The sequence below is a fragment of the Plenodomus lingam genome (genome assembly GCF_022343315.1).
Source record: "Plenodomus lingam strain CAN1 chromosome Unknown contig_17, whole genome shotgun sequence".
In the NCBI taxonomy this organism is placed as follows: domain Eukaryota; kingdom Fungi; phylum Ascomycota; class Dothideomycetes; order Pleosporales; family Leptosphaeriaceae; genus Plenodomus; species Plenodomus lingam.
The window spans coordinates 277,741-303,161 of NW_027093934.1; the positions used below are offsets into that span (position 1 = coordinate 277,741).

Below are 25,421 nucleotides of genomic sequence, written 5' to 3' on the forward strand. Positions count from 1 at the left end.
TTGCTTAGCAGCAGGTTGACGATCGGCACAGAGATGATGACCTTGAGTGTCCCACTTGGCCAGCGTTCGGACAATGCGGAAATACTGAGCCAAGACGGCCGTGCGCGTGATGCCGGCCGATGGATGGTAGCGCCTCAAGCCTCTCACGGCCAGCGGCGCCGTTCAACCACGACGCCCGCAGACTTGCAGCCTTTGCGACTGCGCAACCACCGCCTTTCACCACCACCACCGCCGCCGTCACCACCGCCATACTCCGATCACGACTTCATCGGCGCCTACAGCCTCTTCGATCTGCCCGACGGTATGTGTTGCGCGGCCCTCGAGCGCTCCTGCCTGCGCGAATAGCAGCAGCTCCCGGACCACGAGCTAACCCAGCGTAGTAGTATACGACATTGCGAGCAGCCATCACCATCACCTTCTACCTCACCTTCACCCTCACCCTTGCCTCGACAGCCACAGTTACAGTCACATCCACCACACACTCGACGAGGATGGCTTCGGCAGCATGGTCGTAGCCTCTGCCACCGAGCCTGTCCACCATGTCACCTCGCACCATGACGCCCCCACCGCACTGTCCTCGTCTGCTTCCACCCAGCGCATCCCCGATATGGCCTCGGCAGCTGCGACCGTTGCCGCGGAGGGTACGCCTGCCGCCCCAGACCCCACAGACGCAGGTGCGCCTGGCAATGCCAACTTGAGCCTCGCAGCCACACTCCCTCATGACGTACCTTCTCTTGATGCTCCTCTTGCATTCCCCCAGAATGATGACCTCAACGCTACAGCCATGGGCATGGGCATGGGCATGAACATGAACATGAACATGGCCATCGACAACGACTTCACACCCATGGATTTCTCTGCCCCGCCTGCAACCATCGACGAGCGCGTGAATGCCTACGCCCGTCTCCGCTTCGACGACGGCTCATACTACATGCACACGTACCAGATCATCCTTGGCCGCAACATTCACCTCGCCCACCGGGACATGCGTCGCCTCGCAAAGGTTGACGAACTGAATGCCAAAGGCCAGCCACGGGCCGCCGAGCAACTACTCAATGGCAAGAGAAGCAAGAAGCGGAAGCGTGATCACCGCGGCGCACGCAGTGTCATCAGTGAGAAGGGAGGCATTGTCAATGCGCCCATTGAATCAATGCCCGTCGACTTCCAGCAGCGTCGCCTTAGCAATGCGTCGCATTCACTCAGCTCGGCCTCCCATCCCACGGGGGATTCGGGCGAAGAGAAGCCTGCCGAGCGAGCTCCGCAGCATATGCTAATGCAATCTTTTCCCGAGGTTCCCGCTCAATTCGACAACCAAGTTCCCGAGAACCCGGACGATTGCCCCTTCGTGCCCATACATCCTCAGCACATCACGACAAGCACAGGTGCCCAGGGGCCAAAAGGAATATCACGACGGCATGCCAAGATCTTTTACGACTTTGAAAATAGAAATTTCTGCGTCCAAGTTCTAGGCTCGAATGGCCTGCATCATGAGAATCAATTTATTCCAGCAGGCCAGATCGTTCCGTTGGATCATGGCGACCACCTTCTCATTGGCGCTGTCAATATCCAGTTCTTCCTTCCCGATATTGCTCTCACTGGCAATGAGAACCTACCTCAAGAGCCTGGATCTCGCCCCATGAGCTTCTCTTTCGAGAACGGACATGGCGAGCAGGAGAGTGACGAGGTGGAGAGTTCTGAGAGCGAAGGCGAGCTGAGCGTCAATCCAAAACACGTCTATCATTACCCAATCGACAGTGACTCTGACTCTGAAGATGTCATGGGCGAGGACGACATGGATGACTACGAAGAGCCTGCGCCACGTCCGCGGCAGAAGCAGAGCCTCAAAATCAAGATCAAGAATCCGCCTCCACCACCGCCAAAGGAGCTGAAGAAGGTTTCCAAGCGAAAGCATCGGGAGCCTACACCGGAAGAACCACCGGCTAAGAAATCTAAACACAAGGCCAAGGAACAACCACAAGAAGTCGTCAAAGAGCACAAGGCGCCCAAGGAGGCGAAGGCCGCAAAGGACTTGAAAGAAACGAAAGCAGCGAAAGAATCAAAGGAAGCTGAAAAGCCTAAGGAACCCAAGGAATCCAAGGATAAGGGAAAAGCGCCGGCCAAAACGCCGGCCAAAATACCCATCAAGAGCGAAACCCCTGTGGAGGAAGCCAGCCGGGAGACTTCCACGAAAGACGTTGAGCCTCCTGTCAAGTCTGTACCAAATGACAGCCCACCATTGTTGCGAAAACCCTTTGAAGGTGAATTGGAAGCGGGTGGTGAGATTGAAGGTCTCATCACTGAGGAACTGGCTAGGCAACATAACTTACCGACATCCCTTATTGGCCACGTTGTAGAGAAGCGTAAAGGCCCGGGTCGACCTCCAAAAGACGGTATCATGTCAAAGCGCCAGAGGTCCCAACTCGTCAAGCAAGCCAAGGAGATCGAGAAGGCCAGGGCTGCTGGTATCGACATCAAGGATATACCTCCCCCTCCAATCAAAACCAAAGTACCGAAACGCAAGGAGTCCAATGCAGGTGAGGGCGATGATGATGAAGTGATGGAGTCGACAGAGGGTGGCGATGGCACGATGATGGGCGACAAAAAGTCCATGAAACCTTCAAAGCCTCCACGAACGCCGTCCCCAGAGATGCGCATCGAGGACTACACAGAGGAGCAGCTGCAACGTCCGTCGGCAAATTACGTTGTTCTCATTCACGAAGCAATTTCCTCCTCGAGCACTGGTCAGATGAACCTCCAGCAAATTTATAATTACATCGAGAAGAAATATCCTTGGTACAAGTTCAAGACGACGACAAGCGGTTGGCAATCAAGTGTTCGTCACAACCTCGGTCAGCACGATGCGTTTGTAAAAGGAGACAAGGAAGGCAAGGGGTTCAATTGGAGGGTAAACCCAGAAGTCTCCATCGAAAAGGAGCGCAGGAAGCGACAGGTCAGCCCCCCTACGAACCACACTCAGCGACCCCAATACTATCCCGCACCGAATGGCTACGCCCCATACCCGCCATCAAATTACTCATTTCACCCCGGTATGCCTCACGGTATGCCGCCAGCTGCTCCCAGGCTCCCACCAAGTCTTGCGCAGCCTCGACTGCCACCTAGTATGGCTCGCGATGCAAATGCAGCGGCTGCGTCCTTGTCGCAAGGAGGGTCTCATCCGTCGCCATATGCTTCGCCCTGGGGCGGTGGTAATGCCGCAGGAAGCCCTTCAGCGCCCAACCCCCCGCGGCCTTACCCACCTCCCAATTCTCAGCCACAGCCGGCCTCTTCAGCTTCAGGATCCAGTGGTCAATATGGTGTTCTTTATCCAACCGCGGCGCCCTCGCCGTACGCCGCGCCCCCGGCCGCCAGCCCGTACGGTGGCCCTTATCCCGCTGCAGGTCAAAGTCCATATGCACAAGGACCTTCTCGACCATATGCACCTTATCCGCCACAAAACCATCACCATAACGGGGTCACGCCGCCAAACATGCCGCCCACAGCATCACCATATGCTGGCCAGTCTCCTTACGGAGCTCCTCCATCAAATACACAAGCTGATAGTCAAACACCCCACCCTTCTGGGCGGTATCCACTTGCGACGCACCCCGACCTTATTCGACAGCTCGAGGCATTTAGGAAAGTTTATCTCGATGCGAGGAAAGAGCCTGGTGAGCGTGAGAAAGTCGACAATGCGATCAGAGCCTGTGTGGACACAACTGTACCCGAAGCCAGTCTTACCAATGCGGAAAGACAATTGTTGACGTCCATCAGCCGGGTTGATGGTATTGCCAAGCATCTCAAGAGGCCGTCATCAACACAGCAAGAGGGAACGCCAGTTACAGCCCCGGCATCCACAAGCACAATTGACGCTGGCACAGCTGCGGCTATCGCAGCTGATGCTGCTGTTGGTAATGGAGGTCCGCAAGAACAATGCAAACCACACTTAATGCCACCAACCGAACCAGCTCCAGAGCAAGCTTCACGAACAAACGCTGATCCTCAAAGCTTCACTCCCAACATGACTGGTGAAGCATCTGCTACCCCTGCCGCACCTCCTATGCCTCTCTCGCATCGGCCGAGTGTGGAGCCAATCACCCCTGTACCTGGATCGCCTGCGGTACAGAACGGCACGCCTCTAAAGCGACAGATTCCAGAGGTTGACGTCGAGAGCACACCAAATACAGAAGAAGCAGATAAAGCAAAGGTTGAGCACGATTCACCGGTCAAGACGGAGTAGATCTTGATCTTGAAAAGATAGCTCTGTAACTGCGCGTGGCCGCCATGAAATGTGCTGCTAGTCTCATATTCACTTGTACCTTCCTTTTGCTTTGGCGTTTCATGGTTGACACGCGTGGCGCATGTTTTGTCTGTATTCTGACATTTTCTTTCACGGCGTTCATCGGATCGTCTGCCTATATTGATACCCAGCAAAAGTGCGATTGGGAACCGGAGGTTTCTCTTTCTCTCTCTCTCGCTCCCGCCAAGAAAAGTGCATTTCACGTGTTTTCTATTGCCTCCTGCGCCGAGAAAATTGGGCTTCTATGTATAGGTTCTATGTATAGGATGGATTAGGGATGGGATAGGCACACATCTGGGATTTGGAAGGGGGAAAGGGAGGCGGGTTGTACACGTCCAGGCAACGGAATTGGGCCATTTAGGCTTAGAGGTTATCAGGCTTAGAGGATATACAGTAGTAGGAAAATCGAGTCAAATAGTTTATGTTGCTTTTCCGCTGTTTCAGATGTCGCTGTTTTGTGGGGCTGTGATGGCACTGTCGGGACTGGGGAGACTGGGGATGGTAGGCCAAGCAGTGTGAGGATGGTGAGCCTGATGGCCAAATGTGGGAGAATGCTGTTGCCTGTATGACATCTCGGAAATCATGTGGCCAAATTTGTAGGTAAATTGATTACAAGATCAAGGAAACGAGCAGCTACCATGGAAACAAATTATGATTTTGCAAGGTATATCGCCCAGCGCTCATTGTCTAGTCCAAGGCCAGAAAATAAAATTGGACAAAGAAAGGAAGCCCCCAAACCCCCCCCAAAAACCAACCCTTCCGCTCATACTTCTGTGACTGAATATCGCCATACGCCTGTAAACATCTCTCGTCTACCTCGTACTCGTTACATTGCCATTTCCGCCTGCAGCTTTCGTAGCTCCTCCTCCTCGTCATCTTCCTCGACCCGCTGGTTCTTGCCCTTGACCTCTGTGTGCGGCGCATGTGGCAATTTGCCGACTGTGTCGTTGAGCGGAACGTTGCCCGTCCGCAGCATATCCTCGTCTAGTTTTTCTTGTTGTAATTCGGCGAGTTCTTCGTCGAGTTCGTCTTCGTCTATGCCGTTGGAGGCTACGCCCGAGGTTATGGCTTCGCTGATTTCTTCGCCAATGGCGTGTTGTTCGCGCAGGTCTTCCCTGTTGGGTGGGGTTAGCATTGTGCGCTTTTGCAGAAGCAAGTCAAATTCGAGGGAAGGCCGTGGATATGTTTTGACAGGGGAGAAAACGTACATGACGTTGTCGACCTTGTCAATGGTTAAACCAGCGTGTATCTGCTTCATGGCCGATCCGGCGTTCTTCATGGCGTCCAACGTCTCCTTGTTGATGTTCGCTGTCTCGATGCTGTAGATTTCGCGCTCAAGCGTCATGATTTGTGCACTTGTTTGTTCCAGGGAGTGCTCGAATTGCTTCTTTCGCCGGAGCGCTGCTTTGGCAGCTGTTCTCATGTTAGCGAACATGCTTGTATGCTCTGGCCCACCACGACACTGCCTCCCGACCGGTGCGTGCACGACGAGCCAAGGAAGAGGGGATCGGGCGTACCAGCCTTATTACTCGACACATATTTCCGCGCTAGGTTATCCTGCTCTTCCATCTGATTTTGCAGATGCTTCTCACGCTTGTTAAGCATCTCGAGCTGGCCCCGCAACTGTAGTATGGCTTTCTTTGGTGCCTCCTTCTTGGCTTGGCCGCCGCCAAACCAGCCCAGGCCCCAGCCGCTCATGGTGATGGATGTACTGTTGCTGTTTGTCAGCTCCAGACTTGGTCATGACCTCAACCCCATAGCAAGAGATACTCGCCTCCCTGCGGCGCTATCTTATGGCAACATGGTGGGGGAGGGGAGCGCCAAGGCCGGCGACTTACTGTGCGGGAGTGTGCGTGGTAGGAGTGGTTTTTGCGTGCGGCCGTATATACGGAAGAGCTCTTGGGCGAGGATAGCGGAGAGTGGTGATTGTAAAGGTCAGGGTGTGGAGGCTGCCTGGCCCGGCTGGTCATGAATCGGGCCTGGATGCTGCACGAGGCTATGATGTCGGGAGACGCGCTAGTTAAAGCACGTGTGCTATTCGGCGCCGGCTATAGTTTCCACCGAGAACGGCTTTGCTACTCACTAGGTAGTCGCATACACCCAGCACTCAGGAGTCAGGCCCAGTCAATACACCAGTTTCAGACTACATGTCTGGTCCTGTTCCGTCCCATCTTGTTCTCTTGGCTGATCTGGAGAAATGTGCGCCCGGAACAAAGGTTCGATTCCTGGGCTGGTCGGTTTTCTTGGTCCTCATTGGCTGCAGATGCTGATCGTGTCATAGCATCGATGACTACATTGTCAAGACCGCCATCCTGCGACTTAAACATGGATATTCTCCTTCTAGCAGGAACAAGGTAGTCAACGTCAATATTGAACATCTTCTCGAGACAGTGAAGCACAATGAGGTCGATGTTGGCACGTGGATCAATGTACTTGGCTATGTCGAGCGGCGACAAGAGACGGGCATCTTTGTACAAGCCATCGCTGTCTGGGATGCAGGCAACATCAACTTGAACGCTTATGTTGAAGCCGTTCAACAACGAAAGGCGACTGCATAGCTTTTTGACACTGGAGATCGCCGCCCTACTCCAGTTCGAGAGTGTCTTTGGCCAGTGTGAATGCTGAAGGAGTCTTACGTCAAGTACGATCTAGATCACCGGTTTGGATGAGCCCACTTGCCTTCATTGATCTACATCTGAAAGCTCTGGTGAAACAAGGGCTCCTGGATTTTCCGGCGCGTTAGAAGACTATAGGCGAAAGTCTCTATCCTTCGCAATATAAGGGCCACTGAAAAGTGTCAAGGACATGACTCTTGGCCCCTTGAACAGCACTACGGAATATTGTGGCCGGATCAATGGTCGAATTTAGGCGAACGGAAGATTTGTTCGATTACAACCCACTGAGAAGTGTCAGCTGGCGCAAGTCCAGAAAACCAGCTTCTCTACCCCTGGCCATGTACCTTTCCCTATGCGCACGAGACCATCTCATATTTCCAAGTCATCTGGCTAACGACCCTCAAGCATTTAGCTAAAGCACATGTGGAGTTAGCAAGAAACATTTGTGGCGCTAAATAAACACAACCTTTCAACAGCTATGTCGATGTCAGATTTTGGAATCCTAGTGCCCTTGGAAGTTGACTTGTTCAACTCATATTTGCCAACATCGTATTCCATACCAACCCACCTCTTGCACAAATGTGGAAAACGCCATTCCCAATGCGATACGGCGAACCCAAAGCATCCCCACCAGTTCCCCTAAGACCCCCAATCCTCACAAACCCTGAAACTCCTCCAGAACATCTCTGCAACACCCCTTCAATTCCCATAACCAACCAGGCCCCGAATTTGCCGTAGGATAATCCGAGAACACAAGTCCTCGGGATCCCACGCATCCAGCGCATAAACGGGTCCAGGGTGTGGGCGGCTACGATCCGGCACGTCCCGTCGACGATGAAGCGAAGTACCACAATTGATGCATTGATGATTGCGACATGAGATAGATGAGGAAGGCGGTTGCTGATCCGGCGAGAGTGTCGGGGCCGAAGATTAGTGACCGCGTGTTCATCATTAAACCGTGGTACGGCATATCATCGCATGAAGAGGCAGGTATTTTTATCAGGGAGGGTTATACACCTACAGAGATATTTTACGTGCATCTATCCACATAGCAGTATAGGCACCGGCAACATTGCGAATTCGAAGAATAAAACTGGCAAGCCTATACGCACATTAACAAAAAATCATCACCCCCATCCATCATCTCCATCTTTCGCGCCCAAGCATCCACTTCCATCCCTCCTCGGCCTTCTCTTCCTTCGGCCCCAATACCTCGTACGTCGCAACCCTAGCTCCCGAACCAGACCCCTCCGAAACCCTCCTGCTTGACTTGACGCCGACGGCCGCATCCGTAACCACACCCATATTCACACCCACACCCACACCCAAGAGGCCATCCACAAGTACGCCAACCGCCAAGCCAAATACCCGCCGCCACTTAGCCGCACTAGGACAAGCGTGCCGACTTCCCCCCGACCCACCCCAACCTTCGATAGATCGTTCTCGAGCTGCACAGGGCGCCTTGCCTACCTGTGCAGACTGGGCAGACGGGACGGCGGGGGTGTGGAAGGAGTTAGGTAGGTAGGCACATGGGTTGGCGGAATTAGGTACGTACGTACAAATAGAGTAGGTAGAGATGGGTAGGTACATGTATAGGTACAGTAGGAGAGAACCAAGGGCTGGGCTGGCGCGTGGGAGACTGGAACTAGGTCCGCGCCGGGAGGGACCGTAGGTTACAGTTGCTGGGTGTGGTGGGTGGGAGTGTTGCAGGGTGGGTGGTTGGGGAGAGGGGAGAAGGAAGTGAGTGGTGATTAGCGGCAGTATGGAACTTGCGGCTGGCCTCGTTGGGGCGCATGCGGTGATGTGTGGTGAAGAAGGCGTTCGTGTGTTGCTCATGTCTATGCCTTACCGGTAAGTGTTGGTGGAGGCGTAAGGCCTGGACGCTGCGCCGTGTCGCTACCATAAGTCATCGGAGCAAAGGGCGATGGCGATGGCGAAATACATGTACATTGGATCATCTGGCATGGTAGATTGCACGTAAAGCTTGACAAGGTCTCAGTGGTGTTATTTCAAGTGATGATAGCACGTGTTATACGGCACTCTATTACATGCCCGGCTAATGGCATAGCGCGCTATCCTGAGCAACCTGAACGCCGACTAAATGGCACACCAAGTGTGAAAAAGGGACATGTACCACCCGTGAGATGTAAAAGAAGGGTATCGTTAGGAAAAGAGTAGAGTAACGCAAGGTCCAGTCTTTCAGTGTATAACAGACCAGACATACAGCCACGTGAATGCACAGAGCAGACTCGGAAGCCTACTGCTTGGGCCCGAAAATCCAATACTGAGCGGCGTACTTGACTTGCCATGAGCCCTGCATGCCTTTGCAGGTCGCTGGTCGGTTGCCCCCTGCGGTCTCGACGCGGTAGACAGTGTCGATACCGCCAGCAGACGCACCGGTGATGTCTTTGAGATAGAGCCACTGGATGGCGGGAAGACCGTTACTGCCAGGACAGGCGCTGGCAGGAGCGTCAGTCCCGTTGAGCTTCGCCACCTGCGCAAGAGGATAGGGCGAGGCACTGAGCTGGTCAAAGGCGAAGATGGGAGTGTTGACTTGGGCAATCTGGCTGAAGTAGTGGTGGCCGGCAATGTTGTTGTAGCCCTGGGAGCGGAGACTCCAGTCCAGCATGTCGGGCATCGAGCTGAGTGACAGGGCAAGGGGAGACATGGTAGGAATCTTCCAGGGAGCCATCCAGTCGTCGTTGAGCTTGGAGCCAATGTCGTAGAGGGTAGCTTTGCGTGTGTTAGTAGACATTTTTGCTGAACTGGTTTCACTTTGACTTACCCAGTGCGCCAGTGGTACCTGGGGCAGCATTCTCGTCGGATCCGCAAGTGTAGTTTTGCGTGCCGATTCCGAGTACGACATACTTGAGTTGTTGACCATCAGGTGCAGGAAGTGCGCTCTTGGGGAAGTACTTGGCCAGTTTACTGAGGTCGCGAACTGGCGTGTACTTTGTCGGGCTCTGCTGTGGCCGTGGGAGGGCGTCGGCGGATGCGGCGAACAGGATCAAGACCGCGGTCATGGTAGAGAAGAGCATGGTGATTAGGTGTGGATGCAGTTTGGAATGTTTAGGGGGAAAGCAAGCAAAAAGTGAAGTGGGAAGACGAAGGTAGGTATATGTGGTAAGTAAAGTGCAGCTTGCATAAACCAGGGTCCAAGCTACAGCGCGCTTTCACCGTGAGAAAGAAAAAGCAAGCGGCACCAAGAACCACAGCTTCCACCGTGACGAAGGAATGATGAATCTCGAGGCTGATGCGGTTTGTTGCACAGTCTGATGTGCCCGGCGACTGACAATCTTATACAACCTTGTCTGAGCATCTATCCCTGTACTTGGCCGTTAGACAGGCAGACTATAATGCAAGTCCCATGCGCCGCCATGTGCATGTCCGTCGACACAGACCACGGCGCCGGAGCAGATTCACTGTAGTCTCTATTCCTCATCCTTGAAGGCCATATGCAGAGCCAAGTTGGTGAGACCTGGAGTCGGCCTTAGCGTCTCGGTGCGGTGCTTGGATATGGCCCGTTAGCGAGAGTAGTAGGCTGGCTATCCAGGCATGGCTGGTATGGCTGGCATGGCTTCTACCGGTATGGCTTGTACCTCCTCTAAGCGCTGATACGTGCCATCTTGCGATCCAACGACAGGGGCTCGACAACGATTCGATGGCAGTGGTTGCTTTGCATCATGTCGTTTTTCTCAGCCGCATGGCTATGGTACTGTTTTTGGTGCATGCAGAGACTCGATTCACGCAAGGTAAGGCCTCGTGAATGTTGGTGGTGGGCCAACAATGGCCTCAACCACACTGCTCAGATGACGATGGGCGAAGAACAAAGTCTGCCTCAGGCGGGCGGCGCCAATTTCGACTCAATCCTCTCCAAAGTAACAAAGGATCCTTGAGTTTCAGTGGCAGGGCTGTCAAACGAGGACCAAACAGAACGGCAACGGCCGCGGGGGGGGTTGGGGGTTGGGGGTTGGATCTATCACCCACGAGAAACGAAAGGCTAGAAGAAGAAAGTCGGGGCTCGCTGCTCCTTGGTATTCACCCGCTGTCCGTGCACTGCAGATGCTAGGGTATTCGGTACTGCGGTGGATCATATGATAGCCAGCCAGGAGCCTGCAATAACGGCTGACGGAGAACCGTATCTGGTCCTCCAAAGCCAGTAAATGACCCGATAGTGGATGCAACTAGGCCATAGGTAGTGAATGTTACCTATTGAAAAAAGCCTCGCTGGACGCCCAAATATTGAGCTAATTACCCCAAAAAAGGCCAAGTCCACCCAACAGAAATTGGGGCAAATTAACGACGAGTCTAGGTAGCTAGGAACCTGGAAGTTGTTCTGCGCAGTACACCGAAAGCATCCACCACACTTGCCTGCCCACCTTCCCGAATATCCATGGGCGGCCCGCACGAGAGAGGAGGTTGTGCCACGTCGATTGCGCTATCAAGAACCCACCTGCGCGTCGTGTCAATACGGTACAGTCTACATGGGCCGACCTAACAAGGGCGAGGCGAGGCTGCTTTGTTTCTTGCTCCACCTGGCACCTTTCACCCTCGAGCCTCTTCTTCAACTCTCCCTAGTCCAAACATGATATGACCGCAAAATCAGCCGTATCCACCATGGACGACCACTGGAAGAGGTATAACGGAGGGGTAACGCAACACGTTGGTTTGCTGCAAGGCCACCAAAGCAAGCGCATTACCGGTAGCTTTCTTTTCTTTGCACCTGTGGCACCACCAACGTCTTCCATCTATGCTCGTTTTTCATCTGCTGCTCCGAAGTTTGTCCAAGACAGACAGAGGAGTCAGTTCATCACCTTGTTTTCATTTGTCGTCGTCGCATTGCGGGCCGTCGGTTTGGATCTTCATAAGTTCACAAGTGGAACTTCGTTTCGAAACCCATTTGGTTTAGCCATGTCAGGTTAGGGTAGATCAATTGGTGTCAGAGCAGAGCTTCAAGTCACTCGTTGTAGACAAGTCTTCCCGCATCGGCGGCCGTGCTTCATGATAAGCTGGGGGATCAGCCTTCGATCGCTTTCAGGAGTTCGGTCTCTTTCGGTTGGAAACATATAGGATGCGCTTACTGTAACCTCCTCTCAACGGCCCTGAGGTACTTCTCAAACCACGACAACTACTTTGAGGAGCATATGATGCTTGTTGAGACTGGGGCACCCACTGCGACGGTAGAGTCCTTGTTGGCCCCCTTTATCACAGCGCCGCCTGTCTTGTTTCTGGCCACTGAAGTTCTGAATGATACCGGTACATGTGCCGACAATCTATAGACACTTGGATTTGCGTTTCAAGTCGAGCGAGCGGAGTAAAGTCACCACTCTTGAGTCGGCCTGTGCCAGTGCAGTGACTGGCCATGGTTGTTCGGATGCTAACAGCCTAGTCACAGCCTTGGGGTGGCATTACGGGTACCTAGTTACCCCGCCCAATGCACGCGCTCGTTGCACTGCACTTTGCAACTGAAGGTAGACGAGTGATGGACTAATCTATCCAACCTGCGACCGACCATAAGCCACACCACTAAACTTGCCCCCGATAGGTAGCACCCTCACTAATCCGTTCGTGTCTTTTCGTACAATTGTCCCTCGTGGCAGACACCCAATAAGCCCACGCCGCTCCGACATACCAACAATGCCAACCCGACTATTAGACATTCAATTTATATTAGCAGCAGTGGTCGTCTCATGCCTTGTGAGTCGGTCGCAAAGCAGAGGTACACAATTACTACTGACATCAGCTTCCCAAGCTCGTCGCATGCTACGCTTTTTACAACACTTACCTTCATCCACTGCGCGATTTCCCAGGCCCCCTACTCTGGCGAGCATTTCGATTTCCCTATGTGGTCTCAACACAACGAGGAATACTTCACAGACAGCTCAAAACGTTCCACACCCAATATGGGCCGGTTGTGCGCATCGCCCCAAACGAGCTATCTTACGCTGATAGCCGAGCATGGAAGGATATATATGGAAATCGACCCGGCCACTTACCGTTCGAAAGAAACCGAACCTGGTTTCAGAAGATGACACATGATGAGCCAAATTCGATTATGGGTTTCATAGAAGAAGACCATGCACGGTATCGGCGTGCATTCGCCAACGCCTTTTCGGAAAAAAGCTTGAAAGAGCAGATTCCCGTAGTCGAGAAATACGTCGACCTCTTCATGAATCAGATCAAAGGGCCGATGTTCGAGCGTCAGTGGAAAGAGAAGGCTATCGATCTAGCTTCGTGGTTCAACTTCTTGACTTTTGACATTTCCGGTGACTTTACGTATGGCGAATCGTTCGACTGTGTGAAGACTGGTAAGGCGCATTGGTGGGTTGAAACCACACAAGATTTTGGTAAAGGTCTTGCTATGATTGCTTCTATCAACCAGTATCGCCCCATTGATAAGCTCTTGCGATTCGTCATCCCCAAGAGCATATTGCAAAAGTCAATGAACCATCGTGAGATGAGCTATGCCAAAGCACGGAAGAGACTTGCACTAGACGTGGAGAGACCGGATTGGGTGCATCCAACGCAAAAATACAATGAGCAAAAAGGTGCATTCACAGATGGGGAATGGGGCATCAACCTGCTCATCATCGCTTTCGCCGCCAGCGAGACCACGGCTAGCACGCTTACCGCCATCGCAAGAGAGCTAGTACAGCATAAGGGTGCCCTCCACCGTCTGACAAACGAAATTCGTGAAGCCTTTCAAACGGAAACCGACATTACTATTGCCTCCACGGCTAACTTGGAATATCTCAACGCAGTCATCAACGAAGGCATGCGACTGAATCCAGCTGTAGTCATTGGTGTTCCTCGCATCGTACCCGAAGGCGGTGATACGGTCTGTGGGAAATGGCTACCAGGAGGCGTCAGTACCCATTTCCAGACAACGAGGCATTCATTCTCTTTCGGCTTGCTAACAGGAATTCCACGCAGACATATGTGACTTTCAACCAATTTCCCGCCTACCGCCAAGCCTACAACTTCAGCTACCCCAACTCCTTCATCCCTGAGCGCTTCCTCGAGAAGCACAGAAAGGCGCAAGACAATATGGCGGCCTTTCAGCCTTTTCAAATTGGCCGCCACATGTGCATTGGCTTGAAGGTCGCTTACGCGGAGATGCGCGTAGTCTTGGCCCGGCTCGTGTGGAGCTTCGATTTGCGGCTGGCAGATGAGGCGGATAGATGGGATTGGGGAGAGCAGAAGACGTATATTTTTTGGGTGAGTTGTCAATGAGTACCTCAGGGGTACTTGGCATATTTGATGCTGATGGAGATGACAGGATAAGAAGCCGCTGAAGGTGGTTCTCCGCCGTGCGCAAAAGTCGTAGCATATATGCATGAAGACAGATTTGTGTTGATAAGAAATCTGAATCTTGCCATGTAACCCTGTGCAATCAAGTTGATTGCAACATAAAACCAAGGCTGACTTGTGTTTCCAAAGTATAGTAGCCTGCCAGACATTATATAATAACACATCTATTCAGGAACCAGACCAGACCCGTCATTCGTGATTGGCTCGATCGTCCTCAGCAAGTCATCGTCCTACCATCATGGCGACTACCTACCTGCCCCAACACCAAGCAACACCTCTACTTCCCAGGATAAAAACAACAATGTCAAACCCTCTCAAGCCGCCCGTCTTCACAAAGCCCATACCCATCATCGGTGCTGGCATTGCCGGCCTAACAATCGCCCGCTGCCTCCTCCAATCCGGCATTCGCACGACGCTGTATGAGAAAGCATCGGGCGCCCCCCGACATAATTACGGCATCACGCTATATGCATCTTCTTACCGGCCCCTTCTCTCCTACCTCGGTGTCCCAGAGCTCGACTTCAAATCCTGCGTCGCCGTTGACGCAGATGCAGGAGGCACAGGACGAACGAGCCACGTGACCAGCGACGAGGAATCCCCCGTGCACACAATCGAGTATTTTCGAGCCAACCGCGCGAGACTGGAACGATGGTTAGGCGAAGGATTGGATATACGGTATTCGTCCGCCATAACAAACGTGGAAGCCACAGACCAGACCGGACCTATTTTCCATCTTGCAAACGGGGAGGTTCTGCAACCAGACTTTGTCATTGCGGCAGATGGTGTGCACTCGAGCATCCGCAGAGCTTTTGTGCCGACGACGCAGCTCGAGGTGCTGCCTCTGGTTGCCTTTAACGGAAAGCGAAGAGTGGATGCGCAGACGTTTGAAGACGTGTTCGCCGCCGCTTTTCAAAGGGATACAGTGCTCCATGCTAGACACGGCGATTCGCTTCTCACCCTCAGTCTCAACGACAAGCGCAAAGACGACATCAGTCTCAGCTGGACATTTTCCCGTCCACCGCGCAGCACCACCACCACCGACTCTCTACACCACCCCACCCGCTCCACCACCGACGCACACACCATCCCCCCCGAACTCTTCTCCGAACTCGCCACACTAAAACCACACCTCCCCTCCCCCTTCCCCCACCTCCTCAACCCCGAGCATCTCCGCAATGACCGAATTCTACACTGGCTCATGCGCCGCTCCCTCATCCCCCTACCCTCCCTACACACCCTCCTGCACCGCACCAACATCCTCTTACTCGGCGACGCCGCGCACACCGAGCCGATTATCGGGGGCAACGGCGCTAATGCCGCGGTTCTGGATGGTGTGGTGTTTGCGCGTGAGATTGCAGAAAGGGGAGTGGGTGATGGGGCGGCGGCGGCGTACGAGATCAGGTATGGGCAGTGGGAGAGTGCGTATGCGCGGTGGGAGGGTGGGTTGGGGAGGAAGTATGGGGTTGGGGTGCGGGAGGGGGTTAATTTGTAGGGGGGCGTAGAATGGCCATGTATGGGATTTTGGAAGGGGGAGATGTCGGCGGTTGCGTATAACGTGATCCACCACCGAGCGCCCACCCCTACTGAGCGCCCACCAACACCAAAATCCACCACCCACTAAATAAGGATATTGCGCCACCTACAATAGCTATTATTACAAGATTTCTTAGAGTTGTGATTATTAGATCTATTAGAGTAGATTAAATATTTTAGATTATGTAAGCAGCTTTTTAGGGGGTCTAATTAGGCGCCCACGCTGTAAAGTTGCCTCTACTACTATATCCTCTTCTACTAGCTCCTTATTAACCACCTTAGCTAGTATAATAGTAGGAGGCTTAAGGATTTACCTCTTACCTATTTAGGATGTTTTAATATTATTTTAGAGTTACTTTTCTAGTTACTTAGTAGTTTTCTACTTATTACGTGTAGTAGCTTTTTAGGTAGCTTTCTCCTCCTACTCCTTCTTAGTAATTACTTAATTTAGGTAACACTCCTTTATAAGTTAAGCTTTAGCAAGCTTCTATTACTTATAAAGCTTAATTACCTTACTTTTTTAGTGTTATAGCTCCTATTCTTTAAGGTTCTTTTACTTTTAGAGCTTAAACACTTACTCTACCTTTAATAGTAAAATAAATTAGGTACTACTACTATAATTATTATTAGGGGGTAATAATAGAGGTTTACTACGCTTCCTACACTTCTTCTTATTAGCTAGGGCAGCCCTTAGGTGTTTATTTTTGTAGTTAAGTAGAGTATTTCTTACTAATATAGTATAGATTATCTAGCTAAGCTTCTTTAACTATTTATTATAGATATTAATTATAGTATTATAGAGTAACTACTCTATCTTTCTCTAATTACTTACACTTAATATTAAGGTTATACTATTACTTAAAGAAGGCTAGTTACTATTATTTATAGGTGCTTTAAACCTTAAAAGGATAATATTAGGGTTAAGTAGTAAGATACCTATTACTTTAAAAGCTATTAATATTAGCTTTTTCTTAAAGGTATTACTTTATATAGTATTAAATAACTAGTAGAAATCCCTCTTAGTAATACTTATAAGCCCTTAGAAGCTATCTAGAAAACTAGATAGTTAAGCTTTATATAAAGCTACAAAGGGAGTAAATACTATAATATTAAGTAGCTAAAGGGTATAAGTGCTATAAAGGGGATATATTATAAGTAGGATCTTATATTTATTATAGTACTTAATAAACTCTATTATTATATAAGATCTATAGCTATTAAGGATAAGGAGCTAGTATAAAGTATAAGCTTTAGCTTTTATCTTATAATTAAACACCTCCTTAAGCTAGGATACCCCTAGGGTATAGCTTATCTACCTACTTAGTAATTCTATAAAGAAAGCTTAGTATTATAATAAGTTAAAATCTTATAACTAGGTATCCTATAGAGCTCTAGATTAGGACTAATAAATAAGGGTAGAGGTAAGAGTAGTACTATTAGCGTATATGCAAGCTATAGTAGTAATCTACTTCTTATTACTATCCTAGAGTATAGCTCTAATCTTTCTCTACTTATAGGCGCTCTTATTAAATATATATTTAGTTTTTAATAGTACTCTAATAAGAAAACCCTTCTTATCTATATTATAGATATACTAACTCTTAATATTATATTACTCTATTTTTTAGTATAAAAGCTTAAAGTATAAGCTATACTTAAAGGTAGAATTAGCTTTAAAGTAGTTATAATTAAGCCTAGTAGCCTAATAGGAGATAAGATTAATATTATAGTAGTTAATAAAGCGCTACACCTAATTTTTACCTACTAGATTCCCTATTATTTTAGTTATAAAATTTTAAATAATAGTCTATATAGGGGGTAATCCTTACCTATAAAGCTCTTTAATATACTCTATAAGCTTACTTTCTTATATAGTATTAAGTATTTAACTATTTAGTAGAGTAGTAGTATATACCTACTAAATTTTCTAGTAGTATCTAGATAAGGTTAACTATAAGTAACTATACTTTTCTACTATTTCTAAGTATATAAAATCTTCTCTAAGAGTTAAGGATTTAATTGCTGCAAGCGCGTTATTAATAGGTGCCATGGTTATTAAGAAATTTAGTGTTAAAAATTTGGTGATTTTGGTGTTAGTGGGCGCTCGGTGGGGGTGGGCGCTCGGTGGTGGATCACGTTACCGTACCGGTATGTAATGCAATGTCAAGAGTTTGATCTGGCTTGGCGGTAGTATGGTAACAGCATCGAGCAGCATGTACCCACTGCTACTGTACAAACAAGCAACACGCTGCGAACGCAACAGGACAAGGAAATATCCCACGTACAAAATCCCTTCAACCCACCTAATCAAGAAAAAATAAGGAGCAATCCATGTACAATATCCCCTCTATGCATACTTTCAAAAACCCATGTACGACGACCATACTCATGCTCATACCCATACCCATACCAAACCCGCACGTCATGACTTGAACTAGCACAACAGCCTGCTCAATATACTGCACATGCCGAAACCAACTCTCCTTTTCCAACACCAGCCTCACAAGACACAAACAAACCACGCCCGCTTCCACCCCATAACGAAGGTTAATGCTTGGGATCCAAAGAAACTGTTTAGATAATCACGTGTAGTGTAATCTCGGGAAAAAGGCTATGTAGAGGATAAGTGGGATCAAATGTGCTTGGCTCAAAGGTGGTGTGAAGAGAGGTGGTCTACTGTGGCATGTGTAAAAGGAATATATCACGCATAGTCACTAATACACTAAAACCAACAGAATCTGTCAAATTTTGCAATCTTCGACCTAGCTACTCGGCGCAGCTGATAATGGCAGTCAATAGCTTGTGAAATCTGGGTGGCCTATGCAAGCAAGGCACACCACGCAGTCAGAAAGCTAGCCAAGTGCGTAAAGCAGATGCTCATGCATGATGTTGTGCACGTCTTTCAAGAGTCCCCCTGTTTGCTTGTGACTTGTGACTAGGGTTGTGGAAGATGGATATGGTGCATATGGTGAAGGGAAGGCCGGCATGTTTACCAGACGCCACCGCCGGTATCCCAAGAGTTCTCGCCTGTACCAATAGCAGGAGCAGCGTCAGTTGTACCGCCGACATCACCCCAACCACCACCACCAGCGTCACCGTCGTCTTCGGCAATAGGGGCCTTGCAGCGCTATGATAGTCAGTACTTGCATCCTGATCAAGACACTCTCTGCTTACCTTGATAGTATGTCCCATGTCACCACAGTTGCTGCACTTGACCCTGGAGTAGTCACGAGGCTTGGGGCAATCCCTAGAGAAATGACCAATCAAATCACAGTTGCGGCACTGAGTCTTGTCGGGGTTTTTCGGCTGATCGCAGTCCTTGGCAATGTGCTCAGTCGAGTCGCAGTTACGGCAGGTTCGCGCCGCAACGTTAGGACACTATCGTTGTATGTCAGTACAAGGAGTAGACTTAAAAGAGGAAGTTGACCTTACATCCTTGGAGAAGTGACCAGTCTGCATGCATTTACGACACTCAACACCCTCGGCGGAACGAGGCTCAGGGCAATCCTTGGAATTGTGGCCATCCTTCTTGCAATTCCTGCACGCATGTGGGTTTAAGCGTTCCTTGTTGCAGTCGCGCGCACGATGTCCAATCTCATGACAATTGACACAAGTGATTTCTGGCTGGTGGCTCTGGCGTTCAGGCTGCTCTTGCTTGCAGTGCTAGTGTAGAAAGTGAGCTAGGGGAATGGAAGACAGGGTATAATATCAGAACGTACCTTGCGAACATGGCCAAGTTCACCGCAGTTGCCGCAAAGCGGAACACCACGGTCCTCGACGAAGCCAGCGGAGCTAAGGCGTACCATATTCTCTTCAGGCGAGGCGGGCCAGCCTTCTGCCATCTTTACGCGACGAGGTTTGGCAAATTTCTGAAAAGAGAGGACATAGTCGCGATCGGGATTGCCGACGAGATCAACAATAGTCAAGTTCGCAGCCAGCTCCTGAGGCTTAGCGATGAGATAAATGCCCTTGTTATCCTCCCGGAGAGCCTTTTCGACATCAGGCAGACTGAACTTGTCCATTGTGGCGCGAGCGTAGGCCCTTAGACAAGTCCTGAACGTGTCCAAGTCCATTGCATTGGCAGCGTCGATCAACGCAGCCCAAGCGGAGACATCATCGAGTTCTGGGATGCCGGTCCAGTTGACAATGCGGCGAGACTTGCATTCGAGAGCCCGATGCCCAGGCTGATCACAGAGTTTGCACTTCTGGCTGGGGCAGTCTCGAATAGTATGGCCCTCTACTCCGCAGCCGTTGCAAGTACCAGTGAATGCGCGCTCTACACGTGGGTTAGTACAGTCGGCCTTGTTGTGACCCACTTCGCCGCAGTTGTAGCATTCGCCAGTGAGACCGCCACCAGCAGGGGCTTCGGGGCAGTCGCGAGCGAAGTGGCCCGTCTGATGACAGCTATTGAAGATGTCAGAAGCGATTCTTCGTGTAGTTCATGATCCTGAACCGGGAGGTACTCACACACGACAAGTTTGGTCGCCTCCATCACCGCCAGCGCCGGTAGCACCCCAGGAGCCAGCGATATCATCACCGCCACCCCAGGAGCCGGCGGCAGCAGCACCTCCAGTGTTCCACACATCAGCGCCCCCACCGACAGTATCAACATTCCAAGCCGAAGCCCTAGCGTCTACAAACAGCATTAGTACCCCATGCCGTTCACGCACGCACGCACGCAAAAGGAACCAAACATACCATTGCCCGTATCCCAACCCATTCTCACAGACGACCCGAGAAGGTGTATCGTTGTTGCCGAAGAAAATTGCGGTGCCCAATGGTGTTGCCAGACAAGTTTGGAAATAATAAAAAAACAGCGCGTGTGGTTCGTTGCCGGGGAGTGTTCGCGTTGTAATGGGAGAATGGGATGCCAAGGCTGTGCTAGGGAAGGAGCGGTATGGGGAGGGAAGGAGCTCGCGCGGGACAACCTCCCAAGGTTGGAATAGTTGGTGAAGGTAGAATCTTGGGGGGAAGTAGAAGAAGAAGTTGATGACGGAGAGACTCAGGTTACTTTTGCGCGTAAACGAAATATTGATAAAGCTAGAATAAAGATTGAGTGGGCCAAGGCTTGTGGTGCTGGTGAGGCAAAAGGATGGGTCTGATGTACGAGGGGACGGGGTGAGGGAGATGAAAGAACTTCACGCAGATTGGAAATAGGAACGTGATACCCAGGTAGGGAAGTTCAGGGCGATAATAAGACTTGACAAGCATAAGGGTAAGAGACAAGTCTGAACGGTGCACGATTTCAAATACCGAGAGTGGATGGGGGCCAGGATCTGTGATAATCGTCAGCGACTATCCCAGGTGCCGATAGGTATCAGAGCGAAGATACATGTTTGAACACCCCCCCAAAAAATAGAATTGTTTAATAAAGCTGCAAAGCGTTCTCAGCCCTTGAGGAGGAAGTCACTTACAATAGTACAATAGTCAGATATCATGTGATGGTACCGACCATACAATTGATAGTAGATTGCATCAGAAACACACTAACGCTCATGAATAATCGCGGGAGCTAGTCACGGAGAGAAATAGAAGTGGAATTTTTCGACGAGATCAAGACAATTGAGAATTTTATTCAAATACTGGTATCATGCTTATCATCTGATCAAAAACATTGGGCAAAATACCTTCTCGAATTCCGTCATCATGCGCCCAAAACCAGTTCAGAACGCCAATTATACAACACCTCATTTGCACCTCACACAAGGGGGTACATTTTTGTCTTTTCACACGCCACGGAACTGTATCATGTTAGCAAACAGCACTAAAATTCAGAGACAACGGGATGAACTCACCATCCTCACAACCAAGAACCACATGGCTCCCACGAATCTAAATGCTGCTAAACCAGCAACACTGTACAACACAACCGCAAGGTATATCGTTGCTGTTTCGGTCTGCTTCTTCTGCGCCTCATCTGGATTGCTGACGGTAAGCTCCAGGCCACCTGATTGAAGGACTAGAGCCGTGAGACCAAGATTGCAGAACATCCAGAATAAGACGACACCAGAGCGGAATCCACGGTAATAGTCTTCTTGCTTTTCACCGGCCGAGGGAACCTTCTTGTCTTCTTTCCACTTGGAGCTGAAGACGCGGAGCTCGGTTTCGTACTGCGTGTTGAGATCGGCGTCATCTGTTGGAGCTTGGATATCGGCCTTACCATCGGCCTTGGTAACGACTGAAGGCAGCTTCTCAGGCTTGTCGTCACCCTTTGTGCCCCATGTGATGTCGTGCGTATTACAAAAGGCGTAGACGTTTAGAATGTTGATGTAGGTTGGCGTCATGAGAAGATATTGAAAGAAAGAGGTAAACATGTGCCAGGGATCCAGGAAGATGATCGAGACTAGCAGCCACATGACATAGGTAGACAGTAGCGAAATAATCATCGTAGCAAAGATCCTATCCCTGAACAGGTCTGCGAATTCAAAGCCTTGATTCTCGCGGACCTGCTTCTGGACAGACTTCACCGCGATGAAGACGGATGCAAACATGAGGTAGGCCATGATGACACACCAGAAGTACACCATGGACATATACCACTTATTCGAACCCTGGGGTCGATTTCCAAGAGCCAAGATGAAACAACTGATCAAGACCGCGATGTATAACCATTCGAAGATGATAAACAACACCTTTCCGGTAGTACCAAGCTCATTTTGTAATGAAGCCGTGAGAATGCGGAAAACTAAGAAGAAGTTACCAAGAGCAAACCATGCGAACAGCATGCTGATCGTTTGGTAAGTAAATTCGACGAGAAACATCATCTTCCGCATGAACGAGTGGTCGCTGCGGAAAATGTCGAAAGAATGGGCCAGGGCATAGACAGCAGCGAAGAAGGAACCGTTAAGCCAGCGACGACGTTGACTGATGAATTCCGACATGGTTGTTGGAACATCCGTCTCGCCCGTTGCAGACTTGACGTATTGCAAGATCCAGTGGCAGTTTCGCTTGGATACCAGTTCAAAACACAGGATACGATCTTCAGCGAGATACATGTTGGCTGTGAAGATGCCAGCATTCGCTCCGTGCATCTTCTCGCCTGCAAAGTACTTCTCGAGGGGACCTTGGCCAGTTTTGTCGTTTTGCAGTGCCACATAGCGATATGCGGAGAAGGCGCCGGGAAGCACAGTGATGAAACCGAATGCTGATTCGAGAGGTTTATCCAGGATATTACTCATCTTGTACTCGAAATTTTGTGTGGCGACCAAAGGGTTCAGCAGCTTCTTTCCCCGCACAAGCATAGCCTTGATCTCACCACAGGCACCAGCGCACATGGGCTCTAGATCGAAAGCCTTCCAGAGTTGATAGATGGAGTCTTTTCCGGGCTTGGTACCAGCATCAATGAGCACGCAAATGTTGGGATCGAGGACAGTGCCGAAAGCCTGGAAAAACCATCGATGTGAGTTGATCTTCTTCTGATTCTTCTCCTTCAGACAGAAGAGCATCTGCACTGGGGTGTTGCCCTTCTTGACACCAACAACACCCTTTTTGATATCGAGGGTCATCTGCGTGGTGTACTGTCTTCATGTTAGCCATGACGCGTGCCGACTCTGCTTCGGAGCAAGAGAACCTACCTCATAAATATGGGCCGTTACATCCTTGCCGTTCACCTGCTGCTTGGCAATGCCATCTTGATAGACACCGAGTGCAGCTAGCACAGCCCTTGTCCGAGGGTTGATCTTGGCACGCCCATCGCTGACGACGCAAACCACGATCTTCTTCCACGCGTCCTTGCCCCACGTCTTACTATTGGTTCGCGAATTCATATACTCGATATTCTTAATTACACCCATCATGGTACGCGCAAACAGCTCATCTTCTTCGTTGTACATGGTGACTACGATGAAAAGCTCCGTATGCCGAGGCTTCGCAAAAAGCTTCTGACGCAATGTGAAGCGATCCGCATCAAAGTCTGCGGGATCGCATGTGGCGGCGGAGTATCGCATGTGGGTAAACTCGTCACGCTCCGGGGGCTGTGCATGTGGAACTTGGTTGAGTAGTCGGGGTGGAATGGGACAATCCAGCACCAGGTTGCCTTTGAACAGCTGAACTTCCTTTACAGTCTTCCATCTTTTGATTGGCGCTGGGCTCGGTGTGGGCGCTGGCTCGTCGGAAAAGGGATTTTCTGGGTCCATGTCTTCTTCTCCATGGTCCTGGTGTGGATCTGGGCCATATGAATTTTGACCTTGGATCATTGGCCTGTTCATATCCTCATCTTGCCAATAGTGTGTTGGCTGTGTGCCGTACCCGTGCTGCGCGTTTCCCTCGTTTGGTGATGGGTCATAAGGCTGATTGTAGTACTGGTCATGATGCGCTTGAGGGTCGAGTGAGTAATCGCTATCGTGTCGTTGCGGTCGTGGGTCGTAGTCGTCGTGGTAGTTGCCTGCAGTGTAGGGAATGTTCTCCACAGAGTACTGACGGGGTATTAGCCAATCTGTGGTCTGCGCTCCTCCCAAGCTCTACCTACACTGGGCTGTAGGGGGAGCCTGTCGCCTGAAGCTGCCGCCGGGTTTGGGCCCATGGGAATCTCGAGAATGCCACTAGGTGGCGGTGCGGGCGACGCATAGCGGTCTTCGAGTTGATAGCCGCGCAGAGGCTGCCCGGGAGAAGGCGTCCGCCCTGGGCCAGGCCGTCTCGGGTCCATGTCGTTGTCGTAAGGGTTGGGCGGGGAGCCTTTGAATGCAAAGTGTCTGGTTAGCCTCGTCTTGTCACCGTGTGGCTACAAAGTTCTGTCCTGCGCCTGCAAGATTGTGAAGACTGTGAAGATGGAAGTCTTGAGGGTGTCGGAGCGAAGAAGCGGTTCGGCGCAATAGTGCACAAACATGATACAGGCTCGGAGAATTGCACGGGTGTATTTACTCACCCAGCCGGTTGTAGGACATGGTGTGCTAGGGATGTGTACTATGGTAGATGCTGCGCCTTCGTTTATGGCGGTCACGTAATGGCTGAGTCGGCAATCCAAATGCGCGGGCAGGGTAGGAGATGGCAGGCCAATACACAGCTGGGACGGGTTGTATGATGTATCGCTGCTTGATCTGGGATGTTGCGAGGCAAGAGGCCGGGTTCAAGGACGTCGGTTTCAGGTGGGTTTTGATACCCTGGGTAGATGCGATTAAGCGTGGACAAGGTTCGGGTGCACCGCAGTTGTTTACCACAGCAACGGCCGATGCGCAGGGTTGGGTCATGTACCTTGTTACCGGTAGTACGACGGGGCGGGGCAACGACGACAACAACGACGACGACGACGCCAAAAGCAAAAGCAGGCTTCAGGGCGTACTTTGAGGGTGATGAGGAGAAGAGCAGGTTCCAACCTACAGACAAAGTCATGCGGGCTCAGGCTGGCTTGTATTTTGGGTCCAGCTGAAGAGGCCTGCCAAGGATGCGCTTCAGTGTCAGGCCCCTCAAGACGTGCCGTCTGCGATTGCGCTTCCATTCGCTGCGGGGTCTTGCGTCGAGCCCCGCCACACTTGACACAGCCGCATGGTTACGAAGCCCAGTTCTCTCTCCATCTATTTTCGGCGCGAAAAAAAAAACATACAATGTAAGGTAGAACATGGGAACAAGCCGTGCACATACTATGTACCTACGGTGGTCGTCATGGACAATGGCTCTGCATGTCGTGCACTTCCGGGAAGCTTGTTGCCGACAATTTCGCTCTTTGTTGT

General features: G+C 50.7%; 9 protein-coding genes across 9 annotated transcripts; 5 read left to right on the forward strand and 4 right to left on the reverse strand.

The window, feature by feature from the left end:
- Positions 1–33: 33 nt before the first annotated feature.
- Positions 34–4,707, forward strand: IAQ61_003100 (uncharacterized protein; the record flags this gene model as incomplete). The annotated part of the gene is made up of 2 exons (XM_003844710.2): positions 34–301; positions 381–4,707. The coding sequence occupies 2 exons, from the start codon at positions 34–36 to the stop codon at positions 4,235–4,237; spliced, it is 4,125 nt and encodes a 1,374-aa protein (XP_003844758.2). The 3' UTR covers positions 4,238–4,707.
- A 416-nt stretch (positions 4,708–5,123) lies between these two features.
- On the reverse strand, positions 5,124–6,393 carry SNF7 (ESCRT-III subunit protein snf7; the record flags this gene model as incomplete). Its single annotated transcript, XM_003844711.2, has 5 exons — positions 5,124–5,412; positions 5,506–5,710; positions 5,815–6,008; positions 6,136–6,259; positions 6,381–6,393. The coding sequence occupies 5 exons, from the start codon at positions 6,391–6,393 to the stop codon at positions 5,124–5,126; spliced, it is 825 nt and encodes a 274-aa protein (XP_003844759.2).
- Positions 6,394–6,432: 39 nt separating this feature from the next.
- Positions 6,433–7,565, forward strand: IAQ61_003102 (uncharacterized protein). Its single transcript, XM_003844712.2, has 2 exons — positions 6,433–6,530; positions 6,579–7,565. The coding sequence occupies exons 1-2, from the start codon at positions 6,445–6,447 to the stop codon at positions 6,853–6,855; spliced, it is 363 nt and encodes a 120-aa protein (XP_003844760.1). The 5' UTR covers positions 6,433–6,444; the 3' UTR covers positions 6,856–7,565.
- Positions 7,566–8,641: 1,076 nt separating this feature from the next.
- Positions 8,642–11,076, reverse strand: IAQ61_003103 (uncharacterized protein). Its single transcript, XM_003844713.2, has 2 exons — positions 9,698–11,076; positions 8,642–9,645 (listed from the first exon to the last, which is right to left on the reverse strand). The coding sequence occupies exons 1-2, from the start codon at positions 9,948–9,950 to the stop codon at positions 9,170–9,172; spliced, it is 729 nt and encodes a 242-aa protein (XP_003844761.1). The 5' UTR covers positions 9,951–11,076; the 3' UTR covers positions 8,642–9,169.
- A 426-nt stretch (positions 11,077–11,502) lies between these two features.
- On the forward strand, positions 11,503–11,835 carry IAQ61_003104 (uncharacterized protein; the record flags this gene model as incomplete). The annotated part of the gene is made up of 1 exon (XM_066095834.1): positions 11,503–11,835. One exon carries the CDS (start codon positions 11,503–11,505, stop codon positions 11,833–11,835), a length of 333 nt encoding a protein of 110 aa, XP_065954079.1.
- Positions 11,836–12,549: 714 nt separating this feature from the next.
- Positions 12,550–14,239, forward strand: IAQ61_003105 (uncharacterized protein; the record flags this gene model as incomplete). Its single annotated transcript, XM_066095835.1, has 4 exons — positions 12,550–12,609; positions 12,665–13,777; positions 13,846–14,130; positions 14,192–14,239. The coding sequence occupies 4 exons, from the start codon at positions 12,550–12,552 to the stop codon at positions 14,237–14,239; spliced, it is 1,506 nt and encodes a 501-aa protein (XP_065954080.1).
- Positions 14,240–14,524: 285 nt separating this feature from the next.
- On the forward strand, positions 14,525–15,715 carry IAQ61_003106 (uncharacterized protein; the record flags this gene model as incomplete). Its single annotated transcript, XM_003844715.2, has 1 exon — positions 14,525–15,715. The coding sequence occupies one exon, from the start codon at positions 14,525–14,527 to the stop codon at positions 15,713–15,715; it is 1,191 nt and encodes a 396-aa protein (XP_003844763.2).
- A 3,030-nt stretch (positions 15,716–18,745) lies between these two features.
- IAQ61_003107 (uncharacterized protein) lies at positions 18,746–20,476 on the reverse strand (the record flags this gene model as incomplete). The annotated part of the gene is made up of 6 exons (XM_003844716.2): positions 18,746–18,883; positions 18,931–19,134; positions 19,189–19,419; positions 19,476–20,160; positions 20,224–20,389; positions 20,455–20,476. The coding sequence occupies 6 exons, from the start codon at positions 20,474–20,476 to the stop codon at positions 18,746–18,748; spliced, it is 1,446 nt and encodes a 481-aa protein (XP_003844764.2).
- Positions 20,477–21,482: 1,006 nt separating this feature from the next.
- IAQ61_003108 (uncharacterized protein) lies at positions 21,483–25,083 on the reverse strand (the record flags this gene model as incomplete). Its single annotated transcript, XM_066095836.1, has 7 exons — positions 21,483–21,497; positions 21,552–23,273; positions 23,331–24,170; positions 24,224–24,429; positions 24,620–24,644; positions 24,765–24,854; positions 24,946–25,083. The coding sequence occupies 7 exons, from the start codon at positions 25,081–25,083 to the stop codon at positions 21,483–21,485; spliced, it is 3,036 nt and encodes a 1,011-aa protein (XP_065954081.1).
- Between the last annotated feature and the right edge of the window lie 338 nt (positions 25,084–25,421).